The sequence below is a fragment of the Rhinoraja longicauda genome, chromosome 8 (genome assembly GCF_053455715.1).
Source record: "Rhinoraja longicauda isolate Sanriku21f chromosome 8, sRhiLon1.1, whole genome shotgun sequence".
Lineage (NCBI taxonomy): Eukaryota > Metazoa > Chordata > Chondrichthyes > Rajiformes > Arhynchobatidae > Rhinoraja > Rhinoraja longicauda.
Genome location: NC_135960.1, coordinates 19,624,671 through 19,644,747, shown reverse-complemented (window position 1 = coordinate 19,644,747; position 20,077 = coordinate 19,624,671). Strand labels below are relative to the sequence as shown.

Here is a 20,077-nt window from a genome sequence, read left to right as displayed (position 1 = left end):
CCAACCTCGCTCTGTAGCTAATACCTGTAATCCAGAGAGCATCTGGTAAACCACCTCTGTACCCTTTCCAAAGTCTTCACATCCTTTCTGTAATGGGGTGAAAAGAACTGTACTCAATATTCCAAATGTGGCCTCACCAAAGTCTTATGAAGTTGCATCATGACTTCCTGACTCTTATACTCAATGCTCCAACCTATGAAAGCAAGTATACCTTTCTTTATCTCTCTTATCTATTTGTGTTGCTGCTTGTGTTGCCACTCTATCTGCTATTTTTCTGCCCATTATTGTAACTGATCTATATGTTGCTGTAAACTTAGACGGCCCTCTCCACAGTCCGTGACCCTAGCAATCTTAGTGTCACCTATAAACTTAGAAACCAATCTGTCTACATTTACATCCAAGTGATTTATGTATATCACAAACAGCAACGGTTCCAGCTAGTCCCTGTGGAACTCCACTGGTTACTGTAAAATTGGTTAATGTAAACTGTATCTTAGTGTAAGTGAACGGTAACAAAATGGGCTGATGATCATGAGATTGAATAAATTGTAGGGCCACCAGGAAATAAAGAGAGAGAGACAATGGAATTAATGGGAGTACCCAGTTGGGACCAAGTATGGAGCTGTTTGGCTGAACAGACTGCTCTGTCATAATTAATAAGTAATGAGAATCTAAAAAATGCATCAGGTGCATTTAAATATCAGTGGGGTGGCCCAAATAACCTCCAACATTCTTTTTACCTGTGTTTTATTTGCTGGCTGCACAAATTCCAGCCAACAAAAGTTTGGCTTATTATTGTTTTTACACTGGCCACATCAACGGGTTCAGTTCCGTTCCACATGAGAGAGTAGATGCACTCATTGTTGCGCCCCCCATCCCCCACCCTCCAACTGGGTTAAAGATTTCTGATCTGGCTCAAGCATTCTCTCAGGTTCAACAGAGCCAGTCACTTCAATAGCTAAGTCATGCATTTTAAGTTTAGGGATTTGTCTGCATTGCCCAATATGTATTCATGTGATGGCATAACCCAAGGGGAGGTTTGCAACAATAGGATAACCTTGTGATGTGAACTGGATATTGTTTCTTTCAAAAGTACCCTCGTGTCCACTTCTCCAATCTTTCAACAGACAGAACGAAAACATTCCAGTGAGACAAGGTCAGATGCAGATAGTTGAGTGGCCTTATTTTTCAGAGAACCTGTGAATAAATGGCATAACATTTAAAGTGAAAACAGATTTATTTCCTGGTACGTTACGCTCCTTATCCTGAATAATGTTGCCTTTCACAGGAGTAGTGGATTGTTACTTCATTTAGATACAATAATATTTAAGTGATTGACATTCCTACAATAAATAGCCTTGATATTTCTTGTTTTCTTATGTACCCCTTCAGAAAGGACCACAAGCTTTTGTGATGCATTTTTACAACATGCTCATTTTTATAGCTTCAAAAATAGCTTCTTCCCAATAGCCATCAGGCACTTGAACAATATATAACACTAACCTCGGCAACTATGAACTCGTATGTACTTTCCTTGGTTACACTAAATTTACACTAGTCTTAACATTATTAATTTAATAATTCTATTCATTATTACATGTTACCTGCGTGTATTGCATTTATGGGCCTTTAAACCTGATGCAAGTAAGAATATCATATTCCATTGTTGGTACATATGACACTTAAACAGTCTGGACGCAGAGTGCTGAAGCATTCCAAAGTGTTTTACAAAAGCATTGACAAATTTTGATGCTATCCATATCAGGAGATATCATGCCAGGAGATTGGAGTCTCAACAGGTAAGGCTTGTGGTGGTGCAATTTAATTCAGATCTGTGCAAAATAATAGAATTAAGGGATTGTAGAGACTTTGGATGACTATGGGTTACAGAGGCATGGAAGGAACAAGAAAATAGAGGGATCAGTAAACAATGATGAACAATTTAAAGTTGAGGGATTTGCAAGCTGAGATCCAATATAGATCAGTAAACCATATATGACCACATATATATATATATATATATATATTGTGTGGTTGTGAGTTTGGATCCAAGCAACAGAGTTCTGGATTAGCTCAGAAATACAAGAGTGGAAGAAGGGAGATCTGGAAGTCATGCCTAAACATAACAAAGGAGCAGTTGAAGGCTACATTATCAGATTAATGGTGCTGGAGATGATCTTGGCAATGGACCAGATATGTGTTGGAAATTTCATCATAGGGTTAAATGGGACAATGGATTTGTAAAAGATCTGACCCGTTGAGTTACTCCAGCATTTTGCGTCTATCTTCTTTGTAAAAGGTTCACTGAAAGTATGGGGGAGGAGACTGGAGGGAAGAAAGGTTTCTCCCAGTTCCCTCCCCTGTACTTTCAGTCTGAAGAAGGGTCCCAACCCGAAATGTCACCCATCCTTTTTCTCTAGAGATGCTGCCTGGCCCGCTGAGTTACTCCAGCTCTTTGTGTCTATATTCAGTATATACCAGCATCTGTATTTCCTTTCTGCATAGCCTTTTCAGTGGAAGGGCCTCTGCACCATGCTGCCTGAGGCCTTGTTTTGTCCAGACCTCAATGAACTGACATTCACATCTGGCTAAAGTACGATGGATGGCCAGGGCCATTGATTTTTGTGGGCAAATCCAGTAAGATCAATGTTTTTTGGATAATCCATGAGACATGAAGGGCATGCAAATAAGACTCACCATTTAGTTCCTCAAACTGTATTCATTATTTGGTTAGATCATGGTCAATCTATGCTAATCCACTGATCTGCCATGGTTTGCTTACTCCTTTGACCTTTCAACTGAAAATAACTTTAGAGAACAATACTTACAAATGAAAGTTGTTTTTCTCTTTAACATAGTTTAGTACATTAAAGAAAATAATACACTAAAGTAGTCTGAAGAAGGGTCCCTTCCTGAAACATCACATATCCATGTTCTCCACAAATGCTGCCTGACCAACTGAGTTACTCCAGCACTTTGTGTCCTTTAAAAAAACTATTACTCAGCTTTAGTGTTAAAATTAGTTGTTCCTGCCACCTAGAGGCTATTAGAATATTCCAAGTTTCCAAAAACACCATTTTTTTTAACCTCGATTAGTTTATATGGAAAACACTTAATTCCTAAAATACCTGTTGCGTTTACTGATTTTGAATATTTAATACCAGTTCAAAATAAATACATTATAATAATAATAATAATAAACATTTATTTTATATAGCGCTTTTCCAAATGCTCAAAGACGCTTTACAAGAACAGTCAAGACATAAAAACAAACAAACGAACTGTCCTGACGGAGAAGCGGCGAACAAATAGCGCCAGCATCCTCTCACGTCAGGGTCCTGCAGTAGACAATAAAGAAAACAAGACACACAATTACAATGTTAACACAAACAGCCATTACAGTGATTGCTCCAGGCACACCCTCAATGTGATGGAAGGCAAAGAAAAGTCTTATCTCCTCCTCATTCTTCTCCCGTGGTGCCACGAGGCGATCAAGGCACCGGGCGATGGAAAGTCCCAGGGCCGAGCCGAGCAGGCCGATGAAGGTCCTGAGCCCCCACCGGGCGATGGAAAGTGCCGCGGCCAGGCCACGCAGGGCGATGAAGGGCCTGCGAGTGGGTCAATCAAACCTCGGGCTCCGGGGCGGTCGAAGCTGCTACGGCTGGAGCTCCCGAAAGCCGGTCGCCAGCCAGGGACCTGCGAACTCCCGATGTAGCGGTTTGCAGGGCCCACGGCCGAAGCGTCCGAGATGGTGAGTCCAGGCCCTGCAACCGGAGTCTTCAAGGTCGATCCCAACTGGAGGCCGGCGACTCCTGTTAGGCCGTAGCGCGAACGGAGACACAACACGGTAAAGGTCGCATCTCCGTTGAGGAGGAGATTGGAAAAAAAGGTTTCCCCCACCACCCCCCACATATACAAAGTTAAAAATAAATCAAAAGAAACATTTAAACGATAACAAAGACAAAAACAAAAAAAAAGACAGAGAGACTGCCGGTGAGCCGCAGCTGCAGAACGCAGCTACGCCCCGAGTGAAATAGTGTTCTTCCTTAATTTGACATTTTTTAATTTGAATTAAAATCAACCCAAAACAAAATTTATGTTGTTTTATTTAAGTTCCTCCCAGGTTACGTTTTTTTTCCAAATGTTTGACATCTCCCAGAAACAAGTAATCTTTAAAATCCTATTCATTAACAATAAGTTTATCAATGTTCTCTAGTGAGGAGAACATGCTGCCTTTATATTCCCTTCATGCTCCCTCTACCTAGCCCACACGGTGTGGTTCCTTCCAAATTATAACTTGATGCTATCACTAAAAATTAAAAAAAATTCAACATTTTTAATTCTCTTAGTTGTCCAATGTATGTCTTTTTTCTTGAATAGGAATTCAAAAAGGGCATTTCTAAATGAAAATTAAAGTCTGTTCCAAGAATATAACAGAGAAAACATATCAAACTGAAGAAATGCATTAATTAGGAATGTGTTCTCGGGGAGATCAGAGTGAATTTGATTACTGAGCAGTTGAAAAGAACTGATTACTTTTTTGGGATTTTCTTGGCTACCCTGCTGATTCCAGACCACAAAGTAATTTGAACATATCAAACAGTATTGCCCATTTTTGAGAGGAATTTCCTGCTGTCAATATTGCTTCTCTTTTAGTTTTGCATTTTAACAATGTCTTAAATAAAAATTGCATAAACCATGGGACCAGAAAAAATAAAAGCTCAGTTCTCAATAGTGTGGGATTCCTCATGATCTATGCGAGCTACAATCTCCAGCTTGACAACTTCCCTCCCACAACCTGCCCACAGACCCTCCACATCTGAATCATCATTACACCTCACTCCTTCCATTCCTCCCACTGATTGTGCAGTGAGGCTGGGTAATCTTTCAAGCAACCCTTACTTGGCATTTGTAGTGCAGAAATAGAACCTGACTGGTCTGTGCTGGCATTTACACTCCACACAAGTTTCCACTCACCCGGCTTCATATAACAATTTTGGCTTACTTATTTCTCCTTCATGTGCTATCCAAGCTGCTTAAAAGCATTTGTTACGTGCCTCAGCTACAAAGTAAAGTCTGCTTTCATCCCAAAATGAAAAATCAAAATTCTGTTTACTCTCCAGAGAAATAGACTGAAGGTGGGAGGGGGGGGGGGCTTGCCATTTTCTCCTTGAACCAAAGGAGATTTGATGGATGTGTGCATGATCATTATGGTTTAGACAGGTTAAATAGAGGGGAAATGTTACTGCTGCAGTTAGTTCAAGGATCAGGAGGTACAGCTATAACATTTTAGCCAAGTGATACAAGGGGAATTGAAGAAAATGTTTTACATATAAAGTTCTAATGATCTGGAACATTTCCAATCAGCTTTTAAAACTGAATCGGGTAGGCAGTGAGAAAAAAAATACTTTGCAAGGCAAGAGGGAAAGAGTGGAAAATGGAGCTGAAGGAATTCTTCTTAGGGAGTCCCCTGGTTTTGTGGGTTCAAAGGTGGCAAATGAGGCCTGTGTGGGTCAGGATATGGCTGACAGGTGGGCAGGCATCTATGTAATATGTGAGCAGGTGTGTTCCATCATTTCCATCCACCACAGGGTTTCCTGAGTGCTCCTAATGTTTGTCCTTAAGATTCTCAGTACTACTTCAATTGTGTCTTCTTCAGTTTGAGTAGTTGGAGGCCAGAAACCCCCAAGGGTCAATGGGGATATTGCATTTTTTGAATTTTCTTCTCCAGTATTTTTAGGTTCAACTTTAGATTTATTGTTGTAATGTGTACCAAGATACAGTGAAAGGCTTTTCTTTGTATGCTTTCCAATGAAATCAGATAATGTTATCCATGAATACAATCAAGCCAAACACAAGTACATCGCGTAGAGCAGAGAAAAACTCCAAAGAGCATCTTAGAATTCTTAGCATTGTAGTGCAACAGTTTCAGAGAAAAAGACCACTGTCCACAGTGAGGTAGGGTGGAGAATCCGGACTTACCCAAACTTATGGAAGGATTGTTCAGAGGGCTGATAACCAAGGGGAAGAAGCTGTTCCTGAGTCTGGTGGCACATGCTTTCGAACTTTTATATCTTCTGCATGACAGGAGCAGGGAGAAGATACAAAAGCGTGACGTGTATATGCTGTCAATGGTGAGGAGTCTTTTCTGTGTGATGTACAGCACTACATCCACACCACTCTGCAATTTCTTATGGTCTTGGGCAGAGCTGTTCCCAAACCAACTGTGACACAACCCACAGCATAATGTTGAAATGGGTCAAAGCAAACATGCCACATTTCCTCGGTCTCCTGAAGAAGTAAAAGGGTTGGTGTGCTTTCTTAGCTGTAGCTTCAATGTGAAGGTCCAGGACAAATTGTTGGGTTTTTTTACGCCTGGAAACTTGAAGCTCTCAATCATTTTCACTTCAGCACCATTGATAGCGATTGGGAATGTACTCCAGCATGCTTCCTGAAGTTAATAACTAGCTCCTTCGTCTTGCTGATATTGAGTGATTCAAAAGACTGGTGTTAGGTATGTAAATGACATGACTTTCCCAGTGTAGCTGATGAAGGTTGACAAGGGCATCAAAGTAGGGATTATTAGTGTGGGAGCAATTGCTGATGTTGATGCACTTTTACCCTTGGTCAAACAGTTTCCCATTAATTATGGAATTTGCTACAATACCAATTAACAGACTCAGTGGACAAAATGGTCTTCTGTGTTGTAACGATTGATTTTGTTGTCTATGGATTTTTAAAACACTTTAACTGAAAAGGTGTTTTTCATAACTATCCATGATATTGTGGAAGCAAACCCAAAGACTTATTTTATTATGTCATGTTGTGATGCTGTTCTTGAAACTTGCCTCTGAAAACAAAGCCTGTCAGTTCAGTACTGTTCTTGAATGAGAGGAGAAGGCCCACAGCACCTGGCCCCATATGTGCTTCCTCCACAGCAAGAAAGAAAACAAACACACACATTTCACAGATGAGCCCCTGCTATCTTCTCAGAGATACATTAAATGAACAACAAATTAATGTTTCCATATGCTTGTCACATCCAGGTACTTTATTACAGATGAGAACAGGAACACATTTAGGTAAATAAAGATTTGGCATAATCTAATGGAAAGTTGAAACAGGCTGCAGTCCAAAAACCCTCTCTTCCAGTTCCTGTGTTGCTAATGGGCTGAATAATTAGCTTAGCGCAGATGAAAGATTTTGAAGATTGCAGCGAATGAAATGTCTCAGGTTTTCTTTAGGGGACGCTCCCAAACTTACTTCCATTCAATCCAGAAGACCAATCTGGTTGACCCAGACAATCTTGGATCCATGCAGCAAGGTCTAGACCTGTAACAATATAATGGAATAACATGAGTGTGCTAAAGCAGTTGGTTCGGCCACACCAAATTTTGACAGCTGTTTCCTGAGAGAGTGCTGGTGAATCTCAGTAAGTGCCTGCTGTGGAATGCTATGTCCAGTGGCCAGCCAGAAAATGGCCCATTAAGCTTAGCTGCTCTGTTCAAGTGTATTGGACTTCCAGCTTCAAAGAGGAAATCACATTTTTTTTGGCATTTACACTGAGGATTTACGATATTGTCCAAGCTGAACTATTTGATGTATTCAGCAAAATCTTGCAACAAATAAGATGTAAAGCATGTAAATTATTCCCTGTTGCTCACAATACTCAGTCTCATAGCTGGAATCAGGCCGTACAACCCACCGACTGTCAACCACCCATTTACACTATTCCTACACAAACCTATGTTATTCTCGTTACATTCTTATCACCTCTTCCTGGATTCTACCACTCACTTACAGTCTGAGAAAAATCTACAGCAGCTTAGTAACCTGGAAGTCTTTGTGGAATGAAATTGAAGGAAACCCGCATGGTCACAGTGAAAGTATGCAAGCTCCACAAAGGTCAGGCTAGAACAGGAGTTGCTGGGGCTGCAAGGCAGCAGTTCTACCAACTACTGTGCCACAAACTCTACTGTAGAATTTGCAAGAAATAGAGCCATCTGAATTTTTTTACAATATGATTATGGATAGGAAAGGTGCAGAGGGTGTACACCAAACACAGGCAAATGGGATTAGCTTAGATATGGCATCTTGGTCGGCATGGATGTGTTGAGCTGAGGGGTCTGTTTCTGTGCTGTATGGCTCTATGGCTCTATGGCTAATATGTGGAAGATGTTATACTGAGAACGCAGAATTAGAGCACTTAGAATTCCTTGTACAAGCAGAAAAGTAATGTCTTCTCAGTGACCAGAGTTCAGCATAACCTCAATTGCACAACTCGTTGCAGAGCTCCATGAAAGTCTCTTAAGTGAGGAGACTCCACAGAAATTCCAATGATTCTAATCGATTCAAAAGCATGCAGTAGCATAACGAAGAATGAATATTAAAAATAACAGAAACATGTAACAGGTCAAATACAATCCATGAGGAGGGGAATAAACTTCCCATGGCAGAAGAAAGAGTTATAAAGGAAGTTATGTGAGCAGAATTGTCAACCACAGGAAACATGAAGGAAATATGAAATTTCACTGACAAGATCATTCCATTTTGGAGCAGTAAAGACTCAGTGAGCAAGCGACCACCTTATGCTAAGAATAGAGAATGCTGAAGTAATTAATGTCATTTTGATAATTAATGAATGAAAGCCACTGAACATGAGGATAAGATGAAGTTTAAAACTCTACCTGGTTAACCAGAGAAAGCTATTGGTCATCTTGCCATGGTTGTCCATGCAATGGAGATTGTGATCAATCATACTCCGACAAATTAACTGCAAAGGAGTTTTTATGTACAGTGCAAATTTGTACCCTGCAAAGGAGCACAAGCCTTATTTGGTTTGGATGGCTCAAAATATGACTGAATGTTTGCCCACATAATCTTTCCGAGAGGTGTTACATTTGAACAAATGTTTGGCAGAGCCAATTCTGGCAAAATTAACTTATTTCTTACAGTAACTTGAGCAATAGATTGTCTGTAATGTGGCAAGGGTATTAACAAAGTGCTCCCAAAAGAATGTTTGAAAGCCATGAGCTAATTGGCCACAACATTTCTGAATACAAAACCAAAATGCCATATTAGTTAAAAAAATCTGATAATATATCAAAACTAGGAAAATACTGTAATTTAGTCAGTAGATGTGGAGGGAAAAATACATGAAGGAGAAATAACGTTCCCCAGAGATTACCTGTCAATGAGATATTTCAGAACATAGTTATTCATTTTCGGAGGTATCCTTCAAGTGATTGCATTTCATAACAATTTGGCTGTGAAGAATTTCCAGATAAATTGCTAGATATATTTTTGGGAGTTGCAATTTTGACAAAGTGAGATAACCGTACTGCTTGTTTCATACAAGTAGTTTCAATACTTTTACAGTCATAGTCATACATCAGAGAAATGGGCCCTTCGGCCCAGATATTGAATATGGAAGTCTCCATGTTGACCAAGATTCCCCATCTAAGCTGGTTTCATTTGCCAGCATTTGGACCCTATCCCATTAAACCTTTCCTATCCATGTACCTGACCAAGTGTCATTACAATGTTGTTATGGTACCTCACTTAACTATCTCATTTGGCAATATGTTCCATTTACCCACGACCCTCAGTGAAAATGTTGCCCCTCAAGTCCTATTAAATCTTTCCTCTCTCAGCTTAAGTCTGTGTCCTCTGGTTCTTGATTCCCCAACATTAGGTAAAAAAACGCTATGCTATTTCCCTCATGATTTGTACACCTCTGTAAGATAATCCCTTAGCTTCCTACGCTCTATGGCATAAAGTCCTAGTCTGCCTAAATTCTCCCAGTGTCTCAGGCCTTTGAGTCCTGGCAACATCCTCGTAAATTTTCTCTATGTCGTTTTCAGCTTAATTACATCCTTCTTATAGCAGAGTGACTAAAACTGAACACAATACTTCAAATGCGACCTCGCCAATGTCTTGTTCAGGTGTAACATAATGTCCCAGCTTCCATATTCAATATCTGGACTGATGAAGTCCAATGTACCTTCTTTACCAGCATGTGATACCAAAGAACCCTCTGCACTATAACTCTCCCCAGAGCTCTCCTATTCACTATGAAGGACCTGCCCTGATTTTACTTCCCAAAATGTAACATGCTGCATTTATTTGCATTAAACTCCATTTACCATTCCTCAGCCCATTTGCCCAGCTGATCAGGATCATGATGTAATCTTCAGTGTCTTTGATACCACCTGTGTTCGTGTCGTCTGCAAACTTACGAATCACACCTTGTACATTCTTATCCAAATCGTTGATATAAACCACTAACAGCAATGAAACCCGATCTGTGAGGAACATCATCCGTCACAGGTCTCTAGCGTGAAAAACAGCCTTCCATCTCCACCCTCCTTTGCCCTGGTCAACTTTCTTGGTTACTTCTTCAATTAAACTTAATTAAATTCGTAAGGCATAATCTTGTATACACTGGAATATAGAAGGATGAGAGGGGGTCTTATCGAAACATATAAGATTATTAAGGGGTTGGACACGTTAGAGGCAGGAAACACATTCCCAATGTTGGGAGAGTCCAGAACCAGGGGCCACAGTTTAAGAATAAGGGTTGGCCATTTAGAACAGAGATGAGGAAAAACTTTTTCAGTCAGAGAGTTGTAAATCTGTGGAATTCTCTGCCTCAGAAGGCAGTGGGGGCCAATTCTCTGAATGCATTCAAGAGAGAGCTAGATAGAGCTCTTAAGGATAGCAGAGTCAGGAGTATGGGGAGACGGCAGGAACGGGGTACTGATTGAGAATGATCAGCCATGATCACATTGAATGGTGGTGCTCGAAGGGCCGAATGGCCTACTCCTGCACCTATTGTCTATTGTCTAATCTCCCTTGTATGAAACTATCCCTAATCAGTTCCTATCTATCCAACTGCATATACATCTTATCTCTCAGAATCTACTCCATTAACCTGCCTACCACAGATGTAAGGCTCACTGGTCTATGGTCCCCAGGGTTTTCCTTGCTGCCCCACTTAAATAGAAGCACAATATTAATCAGCCTCCAGTCATCCGACACCTCACCTGCTTCCAATGATGAATCATTTATCTCAGCCAGAGCTCCTTCAATTTCTTCTCGAGCTTGCCATAATCATCTTGGATATATCTGATCAGATATTTATTTTAGACTTCCATCATCAGCACTTCTTTTCATTGATTTTCAAACTGGGTTTCCTTCCTTGATAGTCTTCTTTACTTATCATAGAATCATGATGCATTTACTATGGTACCTCCAATCTCAGCGCCTATCCAGTGCTTAAATCAGGAAATTATCAACAAGCTTGGGTCAAATATGGTCTCAGCTTTTCAAAATGGCAGGAACAAAAGGTCCTTTTTAGATTTTAGATGTTATTTTTAAATATTAAGCCTGTTTCCAAGGGGTTAAGTAAAGGGAACATACCCTCGTGGTTTTGTTTTCAAGAGATTCATTTGTCTTTCAGTCAAAGGGGAAACAGCAGGGAAATCAAATAGCAAGTTTGGAACAGCTTGAACATTAAAGTTACACTCTACTGATCAGATTTTCTTGTTATCAAATAATCAGAGTGCTTACTTCTGTAGAATTAATGGCAAATTCACTAATTGCAAAATATGTGGCATACCTACATAAGCTACCCTGCATTGGCAGGAGAACTAATATTTCAATCCAGATGAATAGCCATACATACCTTAGATACATTAACTGCAGATTCTCTAAGTGCCTCAATTATCCCAGCAATAATCAGTCTGAGTAATCTTCATAAATGAACAGTTATTAAAGGAAAATACTAGCTGAGTAGTGTCTCATATATCTTTCTTTTAAAGTAGGACCCTTTTAAATGATTATACACTCTGGAAAGACATTTATTTCCGACATCCCTGGTTGACATACGATAACCTTGTATGCCATCTGCAACCCTTCTTTAATTATCTGCCCCCCTTCTGGATAGAGTAAAGGGCAGCATCAAGGAAGCTTTTCTGACTAAAATGTGATTTTTCCTTCAATTATACTGTTGTAGCAGAAAAGGAGAAATTACATCCCCAAAGATTACCTATCAACAAGGTATTAGGAACACGGATATTCGTCTCTATTCTCTGTGGTATTCTACATTCCTGGAGCTGAAGGGCACATTTAAGAACTATATAATTAAGAGGCAACCACTTGGTCTGATAGTTCTCCAAAACATTGCCTTTTCAAGGACTGTACGCTTTCACAGTTGGGAGCGGATTTGACGTCTATCTCGGCATGGATACAGACAAAGAAAGAAAGTCCATTTCAGCATGTTTTGTAACATGCCTTCTCCATTTTATTCTGCTTTTACTATTTCAGCTCTGCACAGTGCTAAGTAAAAGCACTTTAATTTTTTTTTAAACTGGGAGCAAATTTTCTTTAAAATTATAGAGCAGAATCACAATCACAATCATACTTTATTAGCCAAGTCTGTTTTGCAACATACGAGGAATGTCATTTGCCAAACAGTCATAACAATAAAAAGCAACAGGACACACACAATACATTTTAACATGCACATCCACCACAGTGACTCCTCCGCATTACTCACTGTGATGGAAGGCGAAAAAAAGTTACCATTTTAGCAATTTATTAGCAATGCATTTTTAATTTCATATTTTGAACACTTGTAACTAATTTGACATTGAGCTGCTGTTTTGCAGGGGTGTTATGTTGGCTTTGACCTTGCCCATGCTGTTGGGAATGTAGAAGTGCGTCTGCATGACTGGAACATAGACTTTGCCTGCTGGTGCAATTACAAGGTAACATTGATTCCTCTGTTGTGCTCCCTTGATTGTAATTGTTGGTGATTTTTTTTTCTCCATCTATTCATTTTGGAAATGAATATCATGCAAGTTCTTTTTTTCTCCCCAGTTTTATTAAGGGACTGAGAAAATCCGTGAAGTGAATACAAAAATGAACAAATCAACTTTTTATTAATCTGTTACAGTATTTGAATTCTGGTGCGGGAGCCTTAGCAGGTGCATATATACATGAAAAACACAAATTTACCATAAAGCCGACGTAAGTATTAACCACTATGTTTCCGTCATGCAAACAAAAATTAATCAGTAAGATTTTGAGTTTTATAATTGGTGGCAACATGGAGAATTAGTAAAAAAAAAATGTTTTTCATCCCTGACCTTTGATCATCCATCTGTCAATCAAACCCATGCTCCTGACCTGTTTCCACCTATCACTTAGCAGGCTATGTCCCACCCCCATTTATTTTCCATTTCTACCCCCAACTGCCAGTAGGCTGAAGAAGGGACCCCACCCAAAACATCACCTCTCCATGTCTTCCAGAGATGCTGTCTGACCCACTGAGTTACCCCAGCAATTTGTTTTTATTTTTAAATCGCATTAAATATAATTTCTCATCTATGTTTTCTTCGCCATCGTTCATGGGCTTTGGTAGTTAAACAAACCTCTTAAATATTTCTTCTCTCCAGAGATGCTGCCTGTCCCACTGAGTTACGCCAGCATTTTGTGTCTCTTACATATGTAATCCTTTCTAGCTACATTTATTTTTTACATCGCCATGAAATGCAATAACATTTACAATTAATAACAGTGAAATCCATTTTTCAGTTCCCAGGTTACTAAAGCTTTAAGGAAAAGCTTTCAGCTTTAAGAATAAAGGAAAACTGCATCTTTTAGTGATTTGTTTTTGATTACCTGCTGTTACAGTGAACTTGGCTGGTGGCATGTTTTATGGGGTGAGCAGGCTCTAATCTGGCCAGGTGACTGAATTCACAGTTTCCATTGAAACAAATAATAGAACTTCAAAGGTAATTTTGCCTTAGGTAAAAAAAATAGTAGGTGTAGATCACTGCCAGTTAAACATAATTTAAATAAAACAGAAAATAGACCAAGCCCATAAAGGGTAGTCAATCCCTTACTGCCAGTTTTCAGCCTGAAGCTGAACTGATATTACTTCTGAGATTCTTGCAATTCACCATTTAGATGCCTCCAGAGTGGCATTAAATTTGTGTACACTGTATATAGTTGAGATAATGAATTGCAAGTAAGTGCCTCATTAAATCACCTGAAGGATGCCTTCATGAGTTGCTGGTGAAATGCCCAGTCAACTGCCTGAAATGTGCTCTCAGAGTGGAGCATTAACAATAGATCCCCCTCCAGAAAAATGTAACAGCAGGGCATTTTGATGGATGGGAGTATGTGTAATAAATTGGAGACATGAATTGGGCTAAATTGGATAGTTTGTGTATAAGGGGGACATAGATGCTGAGGTTATTTGAATCAAACACATCAGACGTAATGGAGGCCATGCAGGAACGTCATACTGCATGCTCATTACAATTGTTTCAGCATCCAGCAGAGTGTGCTGTAGATCCCCTCACTTCATTGAAGGGAGCACCACATTTGTGAGTGCCCCGCACTGGTTCATGAAAACTTGCAGTGAGTTAGCAATCTGAACCTCTTTGAAAGGCGATGGAAGTTGTTACAGATGCCACTGTAACTCCACTTCTGTTAGTTACACTAACCTCTATACAGAGAGCACAACACAGACAAGAGAAGTGTCAATGAATTTCAGAAGATGAACTAATGGCATTGGTGAAAAAGATAGAGAGGTAGTATAATAGCCTGTATTTGCAGAGACCAGAAGACACTTCAGGAATGTAAAGTCATGGAGGCAAAAGATAGACACCAAGTGCTGGAATAACTCAGCAGGTCAGGCGAAGCATCTCTGGAGAAAAAGGATGGGTGAAGTTTTGGGTCGGGGCCCTTCTTCAGACTGAAAGTAGAGGGGAGGGAACCAGAGGTTTAAAAAAAAGCCAGAACAAAGCAGGGCAATAGAAGATCAAGGAAGTGGAGCCCATTATGGCTCATTGTTGGCTGGGGAAGAGATGATAACAAAGGATACAAGAATGCAAACAGTGAAACTAGTAGGATGACCAGGGTGGGTAGAGGGAATACAGGGGTTACTTGACATTTCTGGGCATTTCTTTCCTCTAGTTTCCTCCCCTCTACTTTCAGTCTGAAGAAGGGTCCTGACCCGAAACGTTACCCTTCCTTTTTCTCCAGAGATGCTGCCTGACCCACTGAGTTACTCCTGCACTTTGAGTCCATCTTCGATATATAATCAGTTCCTTTATATTCATAGATAGACAATAGGTCCTATGGCCCAACTCGTCCATGACGACCAAGATGCCCTATCTACACTAGTCCCATTTTTCCCTGAAGATAGTAGAAGGACATAGTTAGGGGATCAATGCCATGAGTTAGTGAAACCATCTTTAAATGTCATCTCCCATCAACTGCATTAACTTCACATTCCTCAACCTGTGAAAATTAAAGTTCAGACCCAACATTTATATGTCCCTCAACGCCCTCAGACATTTACAGCCACTGCAAGGTGAAAGTGACATTTCCTCTCTTCTTTAAAGTGTCAGCTTTTTAGTCATGATCAGCACAATATCTAAACACATGGTGTAACATACCTGTACCTTTCTATTCCTCCCTCCTTCAGGGTTAGCTTAAACTCAAAGGAATAGGTGTGACTGGTCTCATTAAGCCACAGCCACATAAGGATAGGGCAATGTTTAAGTTAGTCACAATGTGTAGGAAGGCACTGCAGATGCTGGTTTACACCAAAGATAGACACAAAATGCTGGAGCAACTCAGCAAGACAGGCAGCTTCTCTGGATAGAAGAAATGCTTCTATCCAGAGAAGCTGCCTGTCCCGCTGAGTTGCTGCAGCATTTTGTGTCCATCTTAGTTTAGTCACACTTCTCCAATGCACTCTATGTTTGCTTGCTATCCCTTTTAGCCCCCATTTGTATCTCAATTTTAGAACATTCTTCTTTTCATCCATCAAGATTATATTGAATATTTAGAGGGTACCTTTGGAATAGCTTAATGAGATCAGCTGACTAGTTGTAAGGCTGAGACTTGGGAAGATGATGTTATTTTCAAAAGGATTAGTATGTTCTGATTGTAACTTGTGACCAGCATGATCCAGTAAAGAGGAAAGACAAAGACGGCAAATTTTGGGAATCTTGGATGACAAGAGATATTGTAATTTTTTTTAAAAAGAGAAATTAATCGCATGTAAGGTGTAGGAAGCTGAAATCAGACAGGGCTGTGAAAGAACATAAAGAAAGCATGAAAAAACTCAATCAAAGAAACAGGAGGGCCACAGGAGCCCATGAAATGTCCTTGGTGAGAAGGTTAAGGAAAATCCAAAGGTATTTTATTCATGCATTAAAAACAAAGGGGTAGCTAGGGAGAGAATAACATCTCTCAAGGATAAAGGAGGAAATTTATGCCTGGAGTCAGTGGTCAAAAGTATAAAGTGAGTATTCACCAAGGAGGACATGGAGGATAGTTCAGCGTGGGTTGTGTATATAAACCTAAGGCGTTAAGATCAAAAAGGAGGCAGCGTTGGGTCTCTTGAAGAACAATAATATGGTTAAATCCACTGGTCCTGATGAGATCCATCCCAGATTTTTGAGAGAGAGAAGACAATACATGATAGCTTTGATCGTGTAATCCCTCTAGCCACAGGTGAGGTCTCAGAGGATTGGAGAGTAACCTTTTGTTCCATTGTTTAAGAACAGCAATAGGGATAATTCAGCAAAATATAGGGAAAACATTAGAGAGGATTCTTTGGGATAGGATTGACTCACATCTGGAAAAGCATGGATTTAGGGATTTATTAGAGTCTAAACAAGGGTCCCAATCTGAAAGGGTCACCTATCCAAGTTCTCCAGCTTGACTGCTGAGTTACTCCAACACTTTGTGTCTTTTTTTGTGAACCGGCATCTGCAATTCCTTATGGGATAATTCCCAGAGATTTGTGTGGGTGGTTATATCTTACAGATTTGGTTGTATTTTTTGAGGAGGTGGCAATGATGGCTGATGAGAGGAGAACAGTGGATGTTGTCGACGTAGACTTTAATAAGGCATTTGGCAAGGGACCTCACGTAGGTTGATCCAGAAACTTAAGATGCATGGGAACGATGGTAACTTGGTAGATTGGCTTGGCCATATAAGCCTGAGGGTAGTGGTGGAGGTATGTTTCTCTGCATGGAGGTGGGAGGTCTGTGCTGGGACCTCTGTTGTTTGTAATATTTATGTAAATGACTTGGATGAAAATGTAGGTGGATTAGTTACTGAGTTTGCAGATAATACAATACATTTTGGAGTTGAGGACAGAGAATAAGGCTGTCAAAGGATATAGCAGGATATATGTTGGTTACAGATATTGGTGGAAATATGGCAGCGGACTTTAATCCAGTAAAGATTGAAATGTTGAAGAGCGTTGATGCATTGAGGGATCTTGGGATCCATAACTCAAGTAGATATAATGACAAAGAAGGCATATGGTATGCCTGCCTTCATCCATCAGGACATTGAATGTAAGATAGACACAAAATGCTGGAGTAACTCAGCGGGACAGGCAACATCTCTGGATAGAAGGAATGGACTGACAAATATACACAACGAGAAACATCTACTTGTTGTGGGCTGATGGAAGGCGCAAATCCAACATCAGAAAGCAAGGGAGATATAACATTGCATTGAGTTTCGAGCCCAACTTAAGGTCCATCTATCCCAGCACAGATATAATGGGCAACTTCATTAGTACCATGGCAAGGCAACTATTATGCATTAACATCCCATGGCCAATATTGCAGCTTTCATTGCAACTTAACAGAAAATTGCAGGTACTATCGCAATGTTTAGCAGGTCCTATCGCAACATTTAAAAAACATTTAGACAGGTGCATGGATAAGATAGGTTTTGGGGAATATGGGCCAAATGCAGGTAAGTGGTACTAGTGTGGATGGGGCATGTCGATCGGTGTGGCCATGTTGGGCTGAAGGGCCTGTTTCCTTGCTGTGTGACTTTATGACTCCTTGACTCTAAAAGAGCTAGCATTTAGGTACTGTAGTGGATATTGTAACCTGTGGTCTCCATGTTTAAATCCAATTTGAATTCTTGACTTGTTTGGATTAGAGCTGAACATCAGTGATAACTAATTAGCATCACAGCTACAGAAGCTATGACAAATGCCCATGATCACATATTGATCAAATTGGTATTCAGTGAGGCGAGTGATGTATTGAGGGGTTAACATTTCAAACCAATGAAATCTACAATCTGTCAGCTATAACAAATCTCTCATGAGAATCCAATCGAGGTTCATTTTGAAACGATTGCACCAATTGGCCATTTCAAGGTCCACAATGGGGTACAAATGATGAACTGTCAACAGGAGAAGCACAGCATTTTACTCATTTTGCAACAGTTGGAACTGTTCATTCTATTGTCATGCTTTCCTGCACAAGCAATCACTTTTCACTAATCCTCTCTCAACTATTCCAGTAGCTTTCAATTGCTCTCAAGTAAAGATTGTCCAAGGGAACTGATAGTGTATAACAAATGATTTATCTAACCATTCTGCCTCTTTCATATAGTTTTATCTTTCACACACATCCTTGCCTCAGAGGTGGGTATGATAAAGTCTCAGAGGGGCACAAACAGCAAATACGCTACCTCAGCAAGTACCTCGATCTACTACAATTTGACTAACATCACAATAGATCACCAGGAGATACAATCTCACTGGCTCTCCACTCTGCAGTGGATTACTTGGATAATAAAAACACATATGTCAGGCTATTGTTTATAGACTACACCTTGGTGTTCCACAACATCATCCCTTCCAAACTTGAAATGTCCAATTGGTGCAATCATTTCAAAATGAACCTCGATTGAATGGTGGTGTTGGCTCGAAGGGCCAAATGGCCCACTCCTGCACCTATTGTCTATTGTCCATTGTCTATTGTCAAACCCGTTATCAAGCTCAGTGAACTGGGCCTCTGCTTTTCCCTTTGCAAGTGGATCCCCGACTTACTCATCAACAGAGCACAATCTGTACAAATTGGCAATAACACTTCCTCCTTGATAACCATAAACACAGGGGCATCTCAAGGCTGTGTGCTCGGTCCCCTGCTCTATACTCATGACTGTGAAGCCAGACACAACTCCATCTTTAAATTCTTTGGTGACACCACTGTTGTTGAAATTCTGGAGAATAATCTCTGGATTACTACCAGTGCCACGTGCTAGTCAGAGTAGGAATAGGAGGATATTTCATATGAATACGTGGCTTGAAAAATGGTGCAAGGGGGAGGGATTCAATTTTTTAGGACATTGGAACCAGTTCTGGGAGAGGTGGGACCAGTACAAACAGGATGGTCTGCACCTGAGCTGGAATGGAACCAATGTCCTAGGGGGAGTGTTTGCTAGTGCTGTCGGGGAGGATTTAAACTAATGTGGCAGGGGGATGGGAGCTGGAGCAGAGAGACAGAGGGGTGTAAAATGAGGGTAGAAGCAACAGGTAGCAAGGTGAAAAGTAAAAGTGGCAGGCAGACAAATCCAGGGCAAAAATCAAAAAGGGCCACTTTTCAACATAATCGTACAAGGGGTAAGAGAGTTGTAAAAACAAGCCTGAAGGCTTTGTGTCTCAATGCAAGGAGTATATGTAATAAGGTGGATGAATTAAATGTGGAGATAGTTATTAATGATTATGATATAGTTGGGATTACGGAGACATGGCTCCAGGGTGACCAAGGCTGGGAACTCAACATCCAGGGATATTCTATATTCAGGCGGGATAGACAGAAAGGAAAAGGAGGTGGGATAGCGTTACTGGTTAGAGAGGAGATTAAAGCAGTGGAAAGGAAGGACATTAGCTTGGAGGAAGTGGAATCGATATGGGTAGAGCTACGAAACACTAAGGGGCAGAAAACGCTAGTGGGAGTTGTGTACAGGCCACCTAACAGCAGTAGGGAGGTTGGGGATGACATCAAGCAGGAAATTAGAAATGCATGCACTAAAGGCGCAGCAGTTATAATGGGTGACTTCAATCTACATATAGATTGGGTGAACCAAACTGGCAGTGGTGCTGAGGAAGAGGATTTCTTGGAATGTTTGCGAGATGGTTTTCTAAACCAACATGTCGAGGAACCAACGAGAGAACAGGCCATTCTAGACTGGGTATTGAGTAATGAGGAAGGGTTAGTTAGCAGTCTTG

General features: G+C 40.4%; 1 protein-coding gene across 4 annotated transcripts in view; it reads left to right on the top strand.

The window, feature by feature from the left end:
* The window catches only part of kynu (kynureninase), a 177,074-nt gene that overhangs the window by 137,776 nt on the left and 19,221 nt on the right, over nucleotides 1–20,077 (top strand). For all 4 annotated transcript variants that reach the window (XM_078403379.1, XM_078403381.1, XM_078403380.1 and 1 more), the window contains 2 exons: nucleotides 12,672–12,770; nucleotides 12,959–13,032. In XM_078403379.1, the coding sequence (XP_078259505.1) occupies nucleotides 12,672–12,770; nucleotides 12,959–13,032 (173 nt within the window). The remainder of the gene's footprint in view (nucleotides 1–12,671; nucleotides 12,771–12,958; nucleotides 13,033–20,077) is intronic.